Here is a 22,091-nt window from a genome sequence, read left to right as displayed (position 1 = left end):
GCTCGCCGCTTTTTCCTGGCGGGCCGCTACACCTTGGCCAGCGGTGGCCACGAGATGGTCCGAGGCTTCTAACCTTTGGTTGGCGGTCGCTGCACTTGTTTCAGCGGTCGCCATCCGTTATTCCGTAACACTCCAGACTCTCGACAGCGGTCGCCACGCATTCTACAGCAGTCGCTGGGCGTGTCTTGATTTCATGCACAACTTTTTCAGAGCGGGCCGCTACTGGCTTAGCGGCCGTTGGCCACCAGTGGTCATCGAGAGTGTTCCAGCGGTCGCTGGACATGCAGAACACCTCCAGATTTCCATCTTCCCGATTTGACTCCCTTTTTAGGCTCAAATATGCACATTAAAACCGGACATGCAGCGGACATGTAGTAATGCGACTTTGACATTAATAACAGACCAAAAGATGGTCTTAAAACCATGCAAAATCCGAGCGTATCAACTTCCAAAAACTTACATTTTTATTTATCCTCGAACAAAACATAGAAGACACAAGAATAGACGCACGGAATGCACAAGGACTAGACTTCATAATTGCCTCAAATTATGGAATAGATAGATCGAGCATGTATTAACGCAATCAAATCAAGCATGGCTTATTAGTGCACTTTCATTACTAACTCGTGGAACACCTAGAATTCATGCACTCACATGTGGCAAACTTCCAAAGATGGGAAGTGTTTTCTCACTCTCAAAGTGTATAAGGTAATGTGTATAAGCACTCAAATCATGCATCATACAAAGTTTACCATAGCCTTGCTCAAAGTCTAATCCCTCCTCTACTAGATGTGATTAAGCATCAAAAGTCTGAAAGGTCTTTATCGTTGGTAGTAATGTAGGCTCTTTAGTAAGTGAGGAATATTTGGCAAAAAAGTGGCTAAAATAAAAATCCCAAGTAGAGTAAAATAGACTCCACTTTTCTTATAAACCCAAGACACTTTTGTCATTCTTTGATTTTTCTTTTCTTTCACAACCTTTCTTTCTTTTTCTTTTCTCGTACATACGCATACTTTCTAGATTAAGCATACTTTAATTTTTCTATTTCGCACTTGCACTTTTATAACATTAAGCACACTACTTTTCACAATTTCCCCCTTATCTCTCCAATTCCTTTACAAAAGATGAAGTAAAAATTATACCAACCCAAGGAATTGTCCCCATTGATTTGGCTTCCAAAGAATAGGCTTAAAGGCTCAAAATTGGTTCCAAATGGATAAAGAGATTCAAAATTTTTGAAAATGGTCAAAATTTTTGGATATAAAAGTAGCTATGAAAAGATTGCCTAACATCCTCCTTAATCAACTTAAACACTGTGTAAACTTATGCAGACTATGAACAAGTTCTAGAAACATATACATGAATGCAGATAAATCACACATGAAAGAAGTTAAGGCTCAAATCTCACAAGGTATAAGCATGATTTAAGGAAAACAAGCAATTCATAAATTATGCACCTTTTTCACCAACCCATCAAATCAAAATGTCAAGCCATACTTAATCAAAGATGAAAGAACTTTATATCATAGGCAACTCGGTCTAATGTGTCCCTAAGCATGCGTGTCTCTAAGTTCTTCACGTTAAGTTCATGACAAGGATTCAACTTCAGGAATTTTCAAAAACAAAAACAAAAACACAAGCAAAAACCTAAGCTCACGGTCTACCACTTCATCCCCCCAAACTTATTTACAATAGTGTAAAATAAGTTTATAGATTCGGTAGGGACGTGAAGAAACTAAGAAAGCAATAAAGATACCTTGAAATTTCTCGCGTAGTGCTTGGACGGGGCAAAGATTTTCTCGAGTAGTCTAGAACCTGCGAAAATTTTCAAAACCAAAAACCAAACTAAAAACTAAAAACCAACAATCTAGAACTACTTCAATCCATCCCCCAACGTAAACTCATCCCCCATGTAGAGACGTATCAACATAGTCAACACAAATCAACAATCTCTAAAAACTACACATGTATCGCAATTCATAGAAATAATAATAGCTTTACAATGCTATGAACATGATTGGAACATATAAACAACTATAAACAAGAGGGAAATACCAAAAACAACCAACAATTCACCACCCTATGCAAAATCTAACCATGAAACACAAGTAGAAACATCACCGCAATCATCCCCCATACTAAAACATGCTTTTCAACCGAACAAATCATCATGAAAGACCAAAATCCATGGATGAATTCAACCAAAACTCATAAATTTAAGATAGGATTCATACCTAGAGTTGGAGAGAATTTGACGATGAAAGCTTGAAAATTGGAATGGAATGAGAGAATGAGAGGGTGGGTGTGTGAATTTGGTGATGTGTTGAGGTTGGAATCGTGTGCAAGGGAGAATTGGAGAAGATGCTGGAAAGAAGGAGAGAGAACCCACCTTATATAAGTGTGTTCGCGTCACTGACCTCTCTGTGGCAACCGCTATGAAATGTGCAGCGACCGTTTCGCGTCTTCAGAAAATGGCGCAACTCCAACGGGCCGTTGCAGCCCGCACAATGACCGCTACAGCCCGCCCTAGGCCCGAACTGCTCCTGCACACTGAAAACCTTTGTGGCGACCGCTATGGATTATGCAGCAGTCGCTACGATTAATTTCTTAAAATTTAAAAAAAATTGTGTGCACAGATAATGCACGAAAATTAAAGGAAAAGTAAAAAATGAAAAATAAAGAAATAAAAGGAAAAACAAGTTGGGTTGCCTCCCAACAAGCGCCTTTGTTTTGAGTCGTTGGCTCGACTTGAAGTGGCCCAGCTAAGTGGGCGGATCAACGACCCTTGTGCTGAAGACCGTGAATTGGATCATCTTATTCCCAATTTTTCTCCACCATTTGTACTTCCCGTTTGGGGTCTTGATCACGAAAACTTCGGGGTCGACTGGCACTTGTGGCTTCTTCTTAGCCTTCTTCCTCTTGTTGGTCTTCTCCTGAAAGGGAGGCTTAGTTTGCTTAGGTGTACTCATTTTGGGAGTTTGGGGAGGAGTATGGACAATAAAAATAGAAGGGTTAGAAGAATTCTATCCTTCGAATGGCCTAGAAGGCTTAGACGTGTCGGTCATCATGACCGCCCTACATTCGCGCTCTCTCCTTGCTTGTTGCGCCTCTTGATACTTAAGCACTTCGCTCTCTATTTTGAAGGTGGAGCGACTACAGTTGTCACTGATTGTGATCTCGCCTCTACCTACATCAATAAGAGCTTTGCATGTGGCTAGAAAATCCCTGCCTAAGATTAGAGATACATTTTTGTCTACTTTCATATCAAGGATAATGAAGTCGGCAGGGAAAATAAAATCATCTACATTTACCAATACATCTTCAATCACACCCATTGTCTTTATTGTCGGCCAACGTTATGATTACATCCGACGTCTTGAGAGGTCTGATGTTGAGCTTTTCATAGTACTTTAGTGGCATGATATTGATGCTTGCTCCCAAGTCACAAAGAGCCTTGTCCACTTTTCCTTCTCCAATGGAACACCTTATGATAAATTGACCGGAGTCCCTTTGCTTCATGGCCCTCTCCTATTGAATGATTTCGCTGCAATGATGTGGCAACTTAAGGTCGGATTTGGTAGGTTTCTTCTTTCTCATCACGGCCTCCCTTAGTAGCTTCGCGTACCTAGGTATCTCCTGCAACGATTCAGCGAGAGGAATATTAGTTAGGACCTTACAAAACATATTTAGGAAATGCTTGAACTGCTCTTCAAGCTTGAACTTCTTCTTGGGCTAGAAAGGGAGTACATTCCCGTTGTACCGCACGAGCTCATTCTTGGTGGGCGCCCCTGCCTCTTCAGTGGCTGGCCGATGCGGAGTGTGTGGAAGTCCACTAGGCGTTGGGCTGACTCCAGACTGTGCCCCAGTAGCAGCCCGCTGCAAAGTGTGCGGCAGCCCGCTGGGCGTCGGGCAGTCCCCAGATTTTGTTTTGTAGGTGCTTCCTTCGTCCTTCTTTTGCTTGGCAACCTACTTTTTGTTTATGTCCGCCACTCGTGCTGCTGCCTTTGCTTTAACTTCCTCGAGCTTCTTGTGGACTTAGTCCATTTGAGTTTGGATGTTCGAGTGGCAGTAGCAATGGTGTTTATTCCTTGCTCGAGATTGTTCAACCTTGCTTCAACAACACCAATCTTGGTGTCATTGGTCTTTCTATCTTGCACTAGCACTTCCAAGATTTTCATGATCCCTTGGTCATACTTGTACTCCTCCTTGATTGGCTCAACTACCCCACCTTTGTTAACATTAAACCCTGCGGAAGGTTGCAAGGAATTATTATTAGAATAAGAAAGGTTAGGATGATGGCGGTTCCCATTATAATTATTGAAATTACAGCCCCCTGGTTAGGGCGATAATTGTTGTTGTAACCCCGATTGGGACCGCCTCCTTGTTGCACGTAGCTGATGTCTTCTACGGGAGCGGGAAGAGCTTCGGGTTTGGTGACCGCAATAACGGAGGTCAGTGTAGCCGGTTCCTCTCTTTTAGACTTGTCCATTTGGTCAACCCGAACTCTAAGCTCGGCTAATTCCTTAGCAAAGGAACTCTCCTCGGCGTCCTCTATGGCTCCTACTCTTCGCGAGTTGTGCCTCTCTTTCGATCACCCTCTACTGTTGGTGGCGAACTCTTCTATCACCGCCATGGCCTCCGATCCACTCTTCCTCAAGAATCCCCCATTTGCTCCCGAATCCAACATAGCACTGATTTTTTCATTGAAACCATTATATAGGATCCCTACCTGATGGTCCACGGTGAAACCGTGGTTGGGGCACTTGCGGAGTAGGCTTTTAAACAGCGAAACCGCCTCGTAGAGAGGCTCGTCGGGGCCTTGCATGAACTGGAAGATCTCACTTTTCAACTTAAATATCGTGCCTGGCGGGTAGTACTTGTCGAGGAAGGCTACTACTATATCTTTCCACATGGAGACGTGCTCTGTGGGCAAACACTCAAACCACTCTTTAGCATAATCGATTAAGGAAAAAGGAAAGAGTCTTACCCTGTTGGCAAACTCCACGAACTTTAAGAGGTGGCGGTTGGCATCTTCTGTGGCCCTGCCTGCAAAAGGAGACTGATCAACCCTTTAAATAAGGGTCATTCGCAGCTCAAAATTGTTAGCATCAATGCGAGGGCCTTCGGGGAAGGTGATCATATTCCAGTGATTGAACATGTGGGCACTATCTTCTTATCCTTCTTTTCTTGCGCCTCGCGGACAGCCTTTTCCGCATCTCTTGTTAGGGTTTTGTATACTAGAAATCACCTTTCGAGTGATTGGATACTGTAAAACTCTAATTGTTATTTTCCAATAAATGCAACAAATTATTTTTTGTCATAATGTTGTTATATTTTACATTTAATGGTTGTTTATTGCATATTTAAATGTATAAGCAAGCGTAACAAAGTCTAAGTCTTTGTTTTAGTAGACCGGTTGTGGGCGTCGTCCAATTTAAGGTAACAAAGTCTAAGTCTTTGTCTAAGTCTAAGTCTCTAGTTTACAATGCAGTCGAGCTCTGTCCTTTGGGATATACTGACTCTGACTTTCAAGCTAATCAGGACTCGAGAAAATCTACTTCAGGATATGTGTTCACCTTAGGAGGTGGAGCCGTAATTTGGAAGAGTGTGAAGCAGAAATGCATCGCGGACTCGACCATGGAAGCCGAGTATGTGGCCGCTTTGGAGGCTGCAAAAGAGGCTGTATGGTTCAAGAACTTCCTTATGGATTTAGGTGTGGTTTCGAATCTTCCCAAGAGCATCACCATTTATTGTGACAATTCTGGTGCTGTGGCAAACTCGAAAGAACCAAGAGCTCACAAAGCGAGCAAACACATAGAGCAGAAGTATCATATCATCAGGGATATAGTACAGAGATGAGACATACAAGTCGTCAAGATTGCGTCAGAGAACAACCTGGCAGATCCTTTTACAAAGGCTTTGGCGCTGAAACCGTTTGAGTGCCACGTTGAAGGGATGGGCGTTCGACTCATTCAAGACCTCAACTCGCTTTCAGTATAAGTGGGAGAAATTTTAGACGTGTGCTCTACCATTTTGTATACTCGAAAGCTGTTTTGAGTATAAGTGAGAGATTGTTAGGGTTTTGTATACTAGAAATCACCTTTCGAGTGATTGGATACTGTAAAACTCTAATTGTTATTTTCCAATAAATGCAACAGATTATTTTTTGTCATAATGTTGTTATGTTTTAAATTTAATGGTTGTTTATTGCATATTTAAATGTATAAGCAAACGTAACAAAGTCTAAGTCTTTGTTTTAGTAGACCGGTTGTTGGTGTCGTCCAATTTAAGGTAACAGGGTCAGTTCTAAACAAAGAAAAATAAGAATTTCACAACCTAGATAGGCCTAGACTACCTATCGTGAAAGGTTGCAATGTCAGTCCGATTATTTCTAAGCCTTATTGAAATAAGATGACGTTGGTGTGGTATAGCACTGAATGGATCTAACAGCAAGACAAGTCTTTATGCTATCTACTGAAAGACGAGGTCTTGATAATTAATTTCTTAATCAATGTACGTTAGCATTGAGCATACGATATTGAGTATCTACTACTTTGACTTACCAAAGGTGCGGGTTTTTCGTCACCCAACGATCCAGGTATATTGGGTAGTGGCGATCATTATCTAGTGGTGCTAGGATTACTATTACGTTGAATCGTGCGCGAGGGGAGTCTCGTTTGATAACATCCACAAGAGGAGCTCGAAACAAGGTTTTATTATTTGGAACCTAGCTAGTTGGAGTTTAATTACTCCATGAATAATAAATAAGAGTTTCTTGCTAAGTCCATTCTTGGAGATTAAAATATGTTAATTAATTAAGTCCATAGCAGACAATAATTAATTAATGGATGTTTCTATCTTAAGCACGGGAAATAAATTAAATACAATTAAAGGAAACCCCGAATACTTGTAATTTCGGAGTTGGAAGGCAGTGCAATATTACTTCTGTAGTGGCTGCTTGTAATATTCCAATATAAGCATATATTAAATTGTGGGTTCAATTTAATTGGTAAAAAGCTAATTGGGTGAGGCATGTTCCAAATTCTTCCTTAGATCCCTGACTGGGCCCAATATGTGACTTAATATAAATAGGAGAATAAATGAGACAGAAAATACACATTATTACTCTATCAAATTTTCGTCCCCCTCTAAGAAAGAGAGAGCTCGAAATTTTGCCTCCTCTGTGAGCTGAGTTCTGTCTTCGTTATTCAAATATCAGCGTATAGTCCGGGACACCAGTCAGAAGATCCAAGGTCGAGTATTGAAGATCTTCACGTGGAGACGGAGCAAGCCATCATCGATTCTTGATTGAATCAACGAGGTAAATTGGCTAATTCCGTAGTAAGCATGTTTTAGGGATTTTATATGCTAAAGCATGTTTTAATTCAAGTTATTAGCATGATACATGTGATAATTATGCGAATAGAATTTGTCTAAATAATCTGCTAAATAGATCAAATTTATGTGAACATTAAATGTTGCACGCTTCCGCTGCCAACCCCTTCATCTCTCTCATCCATCAACAGCTTGACCATGGCTTGAAGCCTCTCTAGCTCTATTTTGTCTCCCATTGATCCTTTCTCACTTCTTAATTTCCTACGGGGTCCTTTCAAGTTCGGGATCGAGCGGCTCTAAGATGTTCATCCCAGAACGCGTTCGTATACACAACCTGAAAGGAATAAAACAAAAATAAATTAAACAAAAATTTAAAACAGAAAGCAATTAAAATCCAAAGTAATAAAATTTTATGTTTCAAGATATCAATCCAGAAGTGAATTGCTCTCCTCTACAACGGTGCCAAAAACTTGATACACTTTATATTAGCACTATAAATACCTGCAAGTATACAGAGTAGGAATAGTATAGCTAAAGGTCAGTACCAGATATCGATCACGGGAAAAGCAAACACAAATTGTCTATCCTCTACTAAAACTCAATTACTATTTGGAAAACTGAAAGATTTCGAGATTTTTGAAAACAAAGAACTTTAGAAACAAAGAAACAACTAATTGCAAATAAATCACAGGGATAAAAGTATAAAGATAAGAGGAATTCCAGGGATGTGTTTTCACAATTACGTTTATACAAATTCCAAGTAGAACACCCTAGCACAGTTCTTACTTTGATAGAACGAGTCACCTAGCTTATGCTCATGCGATGCAAACGTTGATTACGAACATTAGGGTTGTCAATCATAAATATGTAACTCCTAGAAGCTCCTAAGACCCTTGAAAAGTCCTCACTCTCAATTAACAGTGTCGTTTTAAAGGAAGCTAATTGTAGTGTCTATTAAGTGGATCTAACTCCCCAACCTCCTTTCACGATTATGTAGCAAGTTATATTTAATCATCACCAAATGTGTCACTCAAACGTAAAGTATTACGGAACAACTTAAGGAAGAAACAAAGTAAGAACAAAAGGATGTTAAATAGATAAAGGAATTGTATAAACCATTAAAAGTTACTAACACATCTCTAGAATCCTATGAGTTTAGTTACACATAATGAAATAAGCTAAACACATAGATTGAAGGGAAGATAATGAAAGCATAAGTACTAAACCAATAAAACTCAAAGGTTGAATCCTTCTTCAACTCCTTGCACAATGAAGTACTCTAACTCATGAACTCTGGAAATATTTTGCAAAGAGAAGAACTTCTTTTGATGAAGCTTTGGGGGCAATTTATAGGAAGGAAATCGTCCCTCATCATATAAGGAAAAGGGTTGCAAAATATGGTAAATCTTGGGGAGAATGTAGGGCAAATTTGCTCGGCACTTTTTCCTGGCGGGCAGCTGCACCTTGGCAAGCGGTCACCACGAGATGTACTGAGACTTCTGACCTTTGGCTGGCGGTCATTTCACTTGTTTAAGTGGTCGCCATCCATCGTTCTATAACTCTCTGAACTCTCGACAGAGGTCGCCACGCATTCTCTAGCGGTCGCTGGGTGTGTCTTGATTTCATGCACAAGTTTTCTAGAGCAGGCCGCTACTGGCTTACCGGCCGTTGGGTGCCAGCGGTCGCTGGACATGCAGAACAGCTCCAGATTTCCATCTTCGCGATTTGACTCCCTTTTTAGGCTCAAATATGCACATTTCTCACAAAACATGTCAAAATACCAAAATATACAAAATATGCAAATAATGGACATGTAATGTGACTTTGACATTAAAAACGGACCAAAAGATGGCCTTAAAACCGTGCAAAATCCGAGCGTATCATCTCTCTCTCTCCCTTTTCTCGATTTTCCAGCCACTCCAAAGGGATTGATAGGGTTTTGGTTTTTGTTCTTGTTCTATCCTAATTCATAGGATTAGATCAAGACAATCTCGTATTTTATATTGGTCTCCCAAGATCCCATATCACACTATGTTGATTCTTCAAGATCCGCCCACACGGATGAATAATCATGGACGTGGGAATAGAATTGAAGATTCGTGGTCATTGAACCAAGGATCACAAGGAGATGCAGCTAGCAACGTTAATCCTTTAATGGATAAAGAGGTAACAATCAAATATACATCAAATTGCATGTGTTTGTTTTCCGTGTCTTCTGCTTCCGTAACCCCAACAATTGGTAACAGAGCCAATTTTTAGGTTCTGATTATGTGTTGGATTAATTGAAATTTTCAAAAATTTAGTGTAAAAGCTTGGGTTTTTCAAAAATCATGCAATTACATGTTATACGTTTATAATATGTTTTTCTTGATTTTATTTTCAGATCTATGACATGATGTTCTCGATCGATGATTGAATATTGAGATTATTGAATTTGAATCCTAATATCTACAAAATATTCTAGATCTATGATGAACATCATTAGATCTATATATTCTAAGTAATATATACTAGATTGTATGTTTGAATTATTACATATGTGTATGTGTTTAAGTGAATACATGTGTTTGAATCAAGAAAAAAGTGATCCATGATTGAATACTGAAGAGACGGGTTTTGCATGTGTGTCGTGTGCACGTGTCCCTCCTGTCAACAAGATTTATAGTTTCCCACTTTTGCAACAAATATTACTAAGTATAAGCGGCAAGAGAGGGGTCGAACCATAGAGACTAGGGACCTACTCGAGATCGATTCTATGACACGGGGTTGGTGTTAGCCACCACGCCCTAAACACTTGAACATGGACCTAAACACTAGAGTCGAAAACTTGAATTTAAAGCATGAGAACAGAGATTGAGAGCTTAAGCTAAACTAAGGGAGCATGGAAGAGAGTTTTGAAAGCTTCAAGAGAAAATAATGAGATGGAGACAGAGACTTGACATGAAAATTCCTAAACTAAAGGCAACTTGAAACAAACATTTGCTTGAAATCATTTCAGAAATAAGCGTAATGGATTTGCATCTTAAAACAAGATTGAGATTGAAAGGTTGCAGGGAGAAAATAAGCAACTTTGGAAAATAATTTACTTCTAAACTAGAGCAAAACAAAAGAACAAATCATATGCAGCAACTAGATCTCAACATCTAAGCCACCAAATGTGAAAAGCATCCAAGAAACATGAGTAAATAACATCATCAACATGAAAATAAACCAAAGCTTCATAAAATGGAAATAAGCTGAGATCCAACGTCGGAGTCGTCAATTCCTCTGCCGAAACCATTAAATCTAACTAGAAAGCGAGGTGTGAAGGAGCTTCTAAGATGGAGGCGTCAATTCCACCGTTGAAATGACCAACACACTGTAAATCTACACTAAAGTCTTGAAAACATGAAATAAAATGTAAATCCGACGTCGGAGTTGTCAATTCCTCCGTTGAAGCTACAGAGCTAAGCTAAGAAAGTAGTAACTAAACTAAAACTAAGCTAAGGTGGCGTTAAGCGCCTATTAGAGCTTTCTACCTAAACTACCATAGCGTTAAGCGCTGCCTCTTTATAGTGGAAAGCTTCTATTTAAAGGGCGGCTTCAACTTCAACCCTAAGGCAACTTCTCGTCCGATTTGACCATTTTACCCTTGCAGTAATTGAGGATGATTCAGCAGATACGTCTTCATGTGGTGAGCTCCTCTTGATCAACTCAGTCATCTTATGTGGTGAACTCCACTTGACTAACTCAACCATCTCATGTGGTGAACTCCACTTGATCAACTCAGTCATCTCATGTGGTGAACTCCACTTGATCAACTTGATGGTTGGGCAGGCTCCATTGCTTGTCTCCAACTGATCAATTTGTCTTCAGATTTGGCCATTTTTCACTCATTTTCTGAGTTGATCAAGTTGTTCCAGCATTCTGCCGCTTCAACACTTTTTAGCATCTGCACACTTAAATTCGCCACTTTTTCGCACATTATCACCCCGGTTAGTGTAATAAACTCCTATAAAACCATGCTTTTAACGAGCCCTATCAAATGCTTGGATCGATGGAAGAATATTATGAATCTTGAATTTTATTCTAGTTTTTCGCAATAATATTCTAGATCTAAACAAGTATTCATAGATCTATAGATTTATGTTCTTAATATGCTAGAACAATTTAAATTGCTAAAATGCTTGAAATTTAAATGTGCATATTGGTGTGAACGTAAAAGATTGTTACAATTGGGAAACGATTATTAAGATTTAAGCATGGTCAAGCAAAGTGACCGTGAAGAATCAAGTTAATTAAATCGAAAAAAAAGTTATGAAACTAGCGTTTTGAAAACCCTAGCTTCATGCCCACCGGAAATCGCAACGGTGGAGCTGGGGGCGACTGCCGGTCTTGGTCGTCGTCCGGCAACGGCTCCAGTGAAATGGGAGCACGGCAGGCGGCGGTTTGAGCAGGCGGCGGCGCGTCAGATCTGTTTTGATAAGATCCGACGACGTGGGCCTCCAGCGGCTGACCGTCGTCGAGGGTGGCTCCACGCAGCGATGCAGGCGACGACTCGAGGAGGCGGCGGCGCTGGGGGCGCGTCGAATCTGCTTCGGTTGTCAAGCAACTAGAAGCATTATCACATCTGATCTAATATGTGGATCCTATCGCAATCCTCCTCACATACAATTTAATCATGCTTTCATTGGTTGTCAAGCAACCAGAAGCATTATCACATATAACTAAACAATGTAAATATAGTATTGGATATAAAAAATTAATTTTAAATAAACATAGAGAACTACACTCAAATCTCTAGAATTCTTAATGTTTAGCTAATCATAGATAAAGTAGCCAAAATGATAAATAAAATGCTAGACGTAAGTACTAGATAAAACCGAGATTGAATCTTGTTCTCCCTGTGTTCCGTAGGAGTGGAGTCATTTTGCCATTTTAGTACGTTTTATGATAGTGGATACATTTCCCTTTTTAGTAGTAAAAGTTAACACATTTTTTCTCACTTACTGTACTCTCTCTTACTTTATTCTCTCTTCATCTTTCTATCTCTTTCATTTCCTACTTTATTCTTCATTTACTTAACTCATTTAACATAATTTTTCTTAAATTGCATGCCGAAAAGAGACGCCTCCACTACTGCGGATCAGTGGACCTAAAGCTGAACAAATTCAATGATAATTTGAGGGTAGACTCGAAACTTGACTTCTATAGGTTTTAGCTCAGTTGGTTAGAGCTTGTAGCCATTAACCAAATTGTGTTTTGCTTATACATTTATGTTGTTTTTACAAGCATATTAGTCTTCTCTATTGTAGATTAGGTTGTAGAATATGTCATCATAGGTGACTTAGTTCCTTTTAAAACTAAAAATAGTATTTCACAATCTAGAAAATAACGACTATCTATTGCAAAAGGTTGCAATGTCAGCATAAAAATTTTCTTATTGCAAAAGGTTGGAAGGTCAGGATAAAAGTTTTCTGATATTGTGAGACTATAGCATTGAACTAATCCAGCAATATGACAAATCTTTATTTCTATTTATTTATATATGTCTAGGTGATTACTATTTCTTAATCTTTTTATGTAGTATTAGGTGCACGATATTAATTAAATGCAATGAGATTAATCTATAATTACTAAATAATATTTCTGAATTTAATTATTTTGTTGATTTTTTTCAAATAATATCCATTAAATGGTATTCAGAGTCAATTTTTAAAATGCATGACTCCCTATTTCAGAAAAATAATTTTGAGAATTTAAATTTTCATAGTACCATTTGGAGAATATCGCCGGTATATTTCTACACTTACTTATATCATGCAACAAGTTGCAATAATAAAAATGTGAGGTAATAGAACAAAAGTGAGAAAAAAGTGAGCCAAATTGATATGGGACCAAGTGATAAGGTGGACCACTACTTTACATTACAAAAAGGAATGAGTTCAACTCGATGAGTTTAATTGATTTTGGTGTCATTGTGATTAATGTTGCTTATTCGGTATGTTCGGGTTCTAATTGGACTGAAACATGAATGAACTAGTTTTCAAATTTTAGCAGTCCAAGAACAAGAACTAGAATGAACAAATATTCGGTTCTTATGCTAACAGACTGGATAAAAATCGGCCGGATAAGTGTAGGAACTGAAAAAATCGATTTCTCCTTCAGTTTTAATAGTTTGAAAATTCAATAATATAATTCATTATGTTTTGATTCAAAAAAACTGATTTCACCTTCGATATGTAAGACTATACTTTCGGTGATGAACATTTGCGGTCCCTATACTTGCAAAATATTATTTACGGTCCCCAGACTATACCACTTGCTCATTTTAGGTGTTTTATCAATTTTTGACCACATTTTTGGACAAAAGCGCTCATAAAAGCCTAAAGGGCATTTTTTACATTCACTCTCCAAAAGTAGGTACTTGTTTTGATATTTAAATTAGTTTGAGTACTTTAACTATGATTTGTGTTTATTCGAATAATTTTTGTTTGGATTGGTTATAATGTGCACAGGGGTGGAACTAGTTAAAAGAAGGGTGTGGCTTAAGCCCCTACCCAATTTTCTTTTTCCAGTTTTTCTTCTTTAGAAATTTTATGAATTTATAAATTATGTTTAGTCCTTACAGAAATTCTGCTGCAGAAGAGTAAATGCTTATTGTTGAGTGAATGAGAAAGCTGAATCTGTAAGTGTATAAACTTACAGAGATTAAAAATAATTTCCGAGCCTCAGGAAGAAGCAACCCAGTTGACAATAAAAATAAAATAATAGCAGTATAATATCGTTCAATCTCAGAGATGAGAGGACGAAAATTTTGAAAATTTAATTAATTTGTCTTCTGTTTAATCTCCTTTATATAAAGTTGTGATGGGCCAGGTTATGGATCCATAGAGGTTAGACTTGGGCCAAACCTGTTGAACTTTTACTAATTAAATTGAGCATCAATTTTATACAAGTCCAAGCAGAATATTATTATCAGACACTACGGTAAAATCATATTGACTACCCGTGTAATCCCAAATTAAGAGTAATTTGGACTTTACCTCTTTAATTTATTATTGCACGTGTTTAAGATATAAATATCATTGAATTAATTTAAGTCTAGTATTTGACTTTGATTAATTAATATCTTTTTCCAAAAGTTGTCTAGTTCAAAAATTTTATTTATTATTCTGAAATAAATTTCAACCAGCCGGGTTCCTGAATAATAAAACATTTTTTGAACACCTCTTGGGGATATTATCAAACTGGACTCACCCAGCACACGATTCATTGCAATAACAATACTAGCAGCTCTAGACATTGATAACCATTACCCAAGATATTAGGATTCTCTTAGATTACGAGAAATGATTGAAAATATACTTCCTCTGTGACACTGTCCCATTAAAAATAAAAGGTTTTTTTTTGGATTGTCACTACAAACGACATATTTTTTAAAATAAAAATAATATTATATCTACTTTTTCTCTCACTTAGTTTAGCTCTATGTATTTGTTACAAAATAATTCTCTCACTTAGTTTAGCTCTCTGCATTTGTTACAAAATAATATTACGTAACATCAATTAATAAAATTAAATATTTTATATTAAGCAAAGAAGTCGAGAACCACAAAGCATGTGCAACTTCAAGAAATGAGTATTAATAAATAGAGTAGTGCACATATTTTGCGGTTAACCATCCTAACCGTAAATCTTGGGACCGAAGAAAGTCGTATTAATGCTTCATGGAAAAGTTGTATTACTAAATAGTACTTAGTCATTATTATTAATAAATATGACTAGTAGTCATTATTATTAATAAATAGTAATCATTATTTTTAGTAAATAGGGAGTATTCATTATTTATAAAAAAAATGCTTTATGACGGAAGGAGTACTAATAAATTTATTTCAATCGTAGTCATTATTATTATGAATAGAAACATTAAAGAAAATATATTATGAATAGAAAAATGATTGAAAATATATAATGAATAGAAATATAAACATTATGGTAGAAATATATATATTTAAATTGATACACTAATGATAATTACTCGTAGAATAAAGTCTATTTTCACAGAATAACTAAATTTATCAGCCACCTGTTAGTGTGCAATATTGGACAAGTTGCAAAACTTTTCAAATCACAGAAATTAAATGAATTCTAAAATAAAATTCCACACGCCTTAATATTTATTAGTGAATTATAATCACCGGCTAACCATTTCTTATATACAAAGTTATTTAGCAACCAAGTAGTTAGGATCTGCAACTTGTTACATAGTTTAACAATTTACAAATTATGTATTGCTGACAGCTCCACTCATGCTGGATTACTTTTTAAAAATAGTAAAATACGTTTCTTTCCTGATCTTTGACTTCATGCGTCAACGAATATTAGTCAAACTACGAGTCTTTTTATTAGGCACAAGATATTTTAAAATTTTAAAATTGAAAATTGACAAATTCCAGCTGAAGTTTAACTTGGAATCTAAGATTTTATGCCATTTTATTGGAATCTGCAATTAGGGCCAGTGAATATTGTCACTGCTCTCTTATAGAAAAAACAAAAATAAACTCATAGCATCAGTAATGGGGCGGACGATAGCGCGCCCGATGTGTCGTCCGCCATTGTGGCTCTGCGCTATTGTCGGGCGCGCTATCCTCCGCCATTGTGGCTCCGCGTCGTCCCCGCCGGACGCTTAGTCCGCGGACGAAGCGCGGACGATAGGGCATCGTCCGCCCGCTGTGGGAGACGCGGACGATGCAACGCGTTTTTGTTTTTAAATTTTTTAAATTCGAAATTTGTCTATTTAAACCTCGATTGTCATTCAATTTTTCATACGAACATTTCTCGCATCAGTTCTCTCATCTCTCACACATCTCTCCAAATTTCACAAGCCAAAATGAACCACGACGACGACCGGAGTTCCTCGGAGGACGGTAGTCCGACCTTAACTCGAGCCTTAAATGCAGCCGTGCACGACGCAATGGCGGAATGCTTAGCCATAATGCAACGCGAGGAGGCGGAGACGGCGAAACAGATCCCCAGGCCTATTCGACGTCGGAAGTCTGTCCGACGCGATCACGCCGCAGCTCACGAACATCTAGTTGCAGACTATTTTGCCGACCAACCACGGAGGGGCCCGGCTGTTTTTCGCCGTCGGTTTAGGATGCCTCGTTACCTTTTTCTTAGCATTGTCCAGACGTTGGAGTCCCGTGATGAATACTTCCAGTATCGGGAAGATGGCATCGGCAGACCCGGGCTTACGCCGTTGCAAAAGTGCACAGTTGCAATCCGCCAGTTGGCCTACGGCACCAGCGCTGACATGTTCGACGAGTACCTCCACGTTGGGGATACAACAGGCCGCAAGTGCCTGAAGAGATTTTGTAGGGGAATTGTGGAGACGTACAGCGTCACATATTTGCTAAACTGATGGCTGTAGATTGCCAGACCCTAATGAGCATGCACGAGACGGCGCACGGGTTTCCTGGGATGCTAGGGAGCGTCGATTGTATGCACTGAGAGTGGAAGAATTGTCCGTCGGCGTGGAGAGGCCAATTTACTAGTGGATACAAGGGCAACCACCTAACGATAATCCTCGAAGCCGTCGCTGACTATCGGCTCTGGATCTGGCATGCTTACTTCGGTGTAGCCGGGTCGAACAACGGCATCAATGTCCTCAACTCATCCACCCTCTTCGCCTAGCAATGCAACGGCAACGGCCCGGCCATCGAGTTCACTGCCAACAGGCGCCAATACCATATGGGGTACTACTTGGCCAATGGCATATACCCAAAGTGGCCTGTTTTTCTGAAGACAATCAGCTGCCCAATGAGTGAGAAGAGAGTTTTATTTGCGCAAAGGCAGGAGGCAGCGCGGAAGGACGTGGAGCAGGAATTTGGTGTGCTCCAAGCACGGTGGGCAATAGTGAAAGGGCCGGCGCGTCTCTGGTTCAAGGAAGTCCTCGCCGATGTCATGTATGCGTGCATAATCTTGCACAACATGATAGTCGAACATGAAGGTATGAGCATCACCGATTGGACAGATGACGAAGGTGCATCTAGTTCCTCCGGCACGGCGACCCCGCCCCCCGCTCAAGGATTACCGACGGGCTTCAATGAGGTTCTATCTAGAAAGGCCTCAATGCGCAACCAACACGACCATGCACAGCTCATGAACGACATGATTGAAGAAGTGTGGGCCCGTAACCGCCGTCACTGAGTTTGCGTATTTTTTTAAATCCGTATTGTAATGTATTAATTTTATAAATGAAATGAAGGTTTTTCTCAATTTTTTTAGTTATTTAAATATTCAAATAGAAGAAAATGCTTAGGGCGCCCCACTGCAGGTGGAAGGGTAGGAGGATAAAATGCTGACGTGACGGTGCATAGGGCGGGCTTTAGAGCGCGACTTAGGGCACCCCATTGTTGATGCTCCCACAGCTCATATTAAATTTAGAGTAAATTATAAATGATTCAGCCTGACGTGGCAGCAGTCTGATGTATACTTCAACAGCGCTGACATTGCATCATTATCCCATGCGATTAGGACAATCTCACCGCCTATAACATACCGTGAATAAGGGCTTATAATTTACTTACTTCATTCGGCATTAATAAAGTTATTTTACTATATATATTGCCACAGTCCTGACTAAGTTAATACTCCCTCCTCCCCAATTAAAGATGACTCATTTTTTTTTTTCATCCAAAATTACTCATTACTATAAATGAAAACACATTTATCTCTAATTTATTCTCTCTCTTTTACTTTACTCTCTCCTCTTAACACACAAAATAATACTGCATAAAACTCCGTGCCACCCAAGGAAGGGGTCATCTTTCTTGGAACGGAGGGAGTACAAAATTTTTGGATACAAAGATTAAGAAATTGAGTTGAAAAGTAGTAGACATGAATAAAATAAGAAAGATAAATAGAGAGTAAAATAGGTGATGGAAAAAAATAAGAGTAATTGGATGTTTTATTTTTAGTCAAAAAAGAAAAATGACTCAACTTAGTTGGGACATCCCAAAAAGAAATACGATTCAATTTAGTTGGGACGGAGAGAGTATTATATAATATTATAGTCATTTTCATTTTTAGTAAAAAACAATGTATTTCTTCTCATTTACTATATTTTTCTTTATTTTTCTAAATTTTTCATATTCTATTTTATTCTTCCATTATTTAACTTACTTCATAAAATATTTCTTAAATAGTATGCTGAAAAGAAACATATCCTTAGAAGTGGATCAATTCTTTTTTTGGTAAAGGACTTTAATTGAATTCCATTTTAATGAAGAGCATTACTTGTGTTCCGCCTCAGGGAGTGACGCATAAGAGTTATACGTCACTAACAGAAAGACGCATAATAATTATGCGTCGTTAGTTATTGACGCGTAATCGTTATGCGTCGCTAATAAACGACGCATAAGGGTTATGCGTCGTAAGATACTGACGCATAACCATTGTGCGTCGTTCATTAGCGACGCATAACTCTTATGCGTCTTTATTTAGCGACGCATAATTCTTATGCGTCGTTCGTTGAGTTTTAAACCGGGCAGAAGGCAGAACCAGCCAGAAACGAACGAGCAGAAGCAGGGGACGAAACCAAACGACGAAATCAAGCGATTTCCGACGAATCCAAGCAAAATCCGGCGAATTTCCACCATTTTGCAACCATATTCCGGTAATTGTTCTTCAATTTGGCTAAATACATCCTTTAATGTTTAATTTGGGCAGGTTTTCCGTAATTTAGTAAAAGTAGGGTTTTTGATTAAATTGATGGATTTTTGGTATATTTTTGTTGTTTTGTTGCATATAATTAGGGATTATGATGAAATTATGGGTTATGATGAAATTGATGGAATTTTTGGTCGACTTTCCGTAATTTGTGTATTTCATATGGATTTAATTTAGCAAAATTAGGGTTTATGATGAAATTGTTGGATTTGTTGGTCGATTTTCCGTAATTTGGGTATTTCATACGCATATAATTGAATGGGTAGAAGCAATTGATTAAGTTTTTGTAATTGTGCCCCTTTTGGTGGGCAATTTTATGTAATTTGGGTATTTCATATGCATATATTGCACCCCTAAGTTGCAATTTAGTTAGCTTGTTGAGTTGTTATGAAAAAAATTGAATCATGAGTGAATGTTTTGAAGTAGATGGTATCTGCAAGTTCCGAACAACAATTATGCTATGGACCTGAGGATCCATCACTACTGTTTCATCAGAACGAACATATTCCAGGCTCCTTGTTGGCGAATGGCACAACAAGTGTGTTGAGAAGTCGTAGGACGGAGAGTAAGGTGTGGGCATTGCCAATACATGAAAATGTGATGTATTGTCTAGATGTATGGCGTGGTTGAATGTGGAAGGCCGATGAGGATGGACAATGAGCTAATAACGGCCTTGATCGAGCGCTGCAGGCCTGAGACACACTGTTTCCACCTTCCAGTTGGTGAAGTTACTGTAACCTTACAGGATGTGCAAAGCCTGTACACGGTCGTGTTTTCACTGGCCGTGACTACCCTGTTGGATTTGAAGATTGGTCCAGCAAGTGTAGAGATTTGTTGGGATGGATACCTGACGCGGAAATCGAAACGAAGCACGGTGGTTTGTTGATGACGTCTCTGATCCACCAAGCGACGATGCCATTGGGTGATGGGCTGCCTGAGTATGCATACATTCAAAGAGCACGTATACATGCTCTGATCTTGTTAGGGGGGCTTATTTTACCGGACACCACAGGGTGCAAGGTCCCCTTTATGTGGTTAAATGCCTTAGACGATCCGGAAGATGTGGCTAATATCAGTTGGGGTAGTGCTGCTTTAGCATACCTGTATCATTATTTGTGCGAGGCTTCTATAGGCAGACATAGAAGAGATGTGGGTGGACCTATGGTTCTCTTGCAGCTGTGGGCCTGGGAAAGAATGCCTACATTGAGGCCAGCCTTCTTGATATCGCCTATGCACACGCCGTATACCCCGTGTGGAGCCAAGTAATGTTTTTGTTTAAATTAACTCACATAATTATGTATTTTGTTGATAACTTTTGACATTAATATTATGTATAGGTGGCACAGAGTTACTGAAATTGGAAATGCTCCCCGACATTTAGTAGCTCATTATCGTGATCAGTTATCACTGATCCGTCCTGGCCAGGTGAAATTTATTTGTGTTGTCTTAGTTAATGAATTTACTTACTATAATATGAAATTAATTGTGTTTTTTATTTTATTTGTTTGTAGTTTATGTGGACACCCTATGCAGACTGTATCCTCCCTGAGTACTGCATTGATTCGACTGCATCCTACTTGTGCGATACTTATTTGGTGTGCTGGTCATTTGTCGAGGCACACGAGGCTGGGCGCGTTTCCCGACAATTTAACCGCTACCAGCGTATTCCTCAGTACTGTGATAGGATGCTACATAGCTCCGGCCATTTGAGTAAAAGTCACCGCCGTGGGAGGAAGGGCGCTGATTGGGCTAAGGTACATAAGTTCTTCATTGATGAATGGGACTTGCGCCACGACAGGTTCCAAGCAACTTTTGACCATGCAACGGCGACAATGGATGGTCGCATTAATCCTGGCTATATGGCGTGGTACAATAGGATCACCGTGTCGTACCTAGTTCAACCTGGGACACAGTCAACTGAAGGGATGAACGAGGCAGCCCCTTCTAATTTATTGGCGGTATGTGATGTTTTTGTATATAAAAATGTCTTTAGTTTAAAGTTTGTATTGCTCACCGTGGTATGATGTCATTTGTATTTGTGTTATCTAGGTTGAGACCCTTCAGGGGATATGGCATTTGACCTTTGAACATGACACAGACCCTCGGTTACGGCAGATTCGAGAAATGGCTGCTTCGGCACTTCGTGCGATGAACCATGCTGATGAGATGGAGTATCCATCTTCTCAACGGCGAAATGTGGTCATGCCGCCACGCCCACCAACTTCTCTTCGTCATGGACTGCCGGGTGTCCGGACGGGTGGGCACGGGATTACGTGACAGCATAGGTTGTCGCAGCAGCATCAGCCGCAACCTGAGTATGCGGTACCAGAGCCCTTGAGTCCGGAGTACGATCCACCAGGATGGTCTCAGCTGAGTGGTGGAAGCCACGAGCCCTCGCAATGGGGAGCACGCGCGTCATGTGATTCATTCTTTGGCGGTGTGTCTGATTGGGATGCAGCTCAACCAGGACGTGATACGTACTTTCAGAATTATCAATTTATGGATCCTGTGGGGGAAGAAGAGGGTCAGGAAGAAGAGGGTCCAGAAGAAGAGGGCGGGGAGGAACATGACGAAGTAATATTCCGACCACCGACCGCGGGATCCTCACGACCATCAAGTACGATTGGGAGGGCTATGCAGAATGTATTCAGAGGATTTTCAACAAGGAAGAACAAAGGGAAAGCTCCGACAAAGTTCACGCCTCCATCTAGATAGATTTCGGTCATATGTTGGTATTTGTGTCTATTGAAACAGGTTGTGATCGTAAGTTGATTTTTGAACATTTTTGATATAATGAAACATAAATACTTCGGAATGTTTTCTATGGTGGAATGAACAATATTATGATTTTGATAAACAAATATAAACAAATATCGTCATATGCCCGAAACATGTTTCAAAAATCAACATACGACCACACCGGGCGAAGTGGCGGGACTCGTTATAAATTTACATAAAATCGCCCGACCGGGCGTTTTAGAAAAATAAAATCGCCCGACCGGGCGAAGTTTCTGGACTGAATAGTGCGTGACAAAATTCACTCG

At 39.4% G+C, this 22,091-nt stretch overlaps 1 protein-coding gene across 1 annotated transcript; it reads left to right on the top strand.

Annotated features, from left to right (window-relative positions):
* The first annotated feature begins 20,721 nt into the window (after nucleotides 1–20,721).
* Nucleotides 20,722–21,762, top strand: LOC121754575. The gene is made up of 3 exons (XM_042149913.1): nucleotides 20,722–21,005; nucleotides 21,097–21,292; nucleotides 21,377–21,762. The coding sequence occupies exons 1-3, from the start codon at nucleotides 20,733–20,735 to the stop codon at nucleotides 21,760–21,762; spliced, it is 855 nt and encodes a 284-aa protein (XP_042005847.1). The 5' UTR covers nucleotides 20,722–20,732.
* The last annotated feature ends 329 nt before the right edge of the window (nucleotides 21,763–22,091 follow it).

Source organism: Salvia splendens, chromosome 11 (assembly GCF_004379255.2).
Source record: "Salvia splendens isolate huo1 chromosome 11, SspV2, whole genome shotgun sequence".
In the NCBI taxonomy this organism is placed as follows: domain Eukaryota; kingdom Viridiplantae; phylum Streptophyta; class Magnoliopsida; order Lamiales; family Lamiaceae; genus Salvia; species Salvia splendens.
This window is presented reverse-complemented; position numbering and strand designations above follow the sequence as displayed.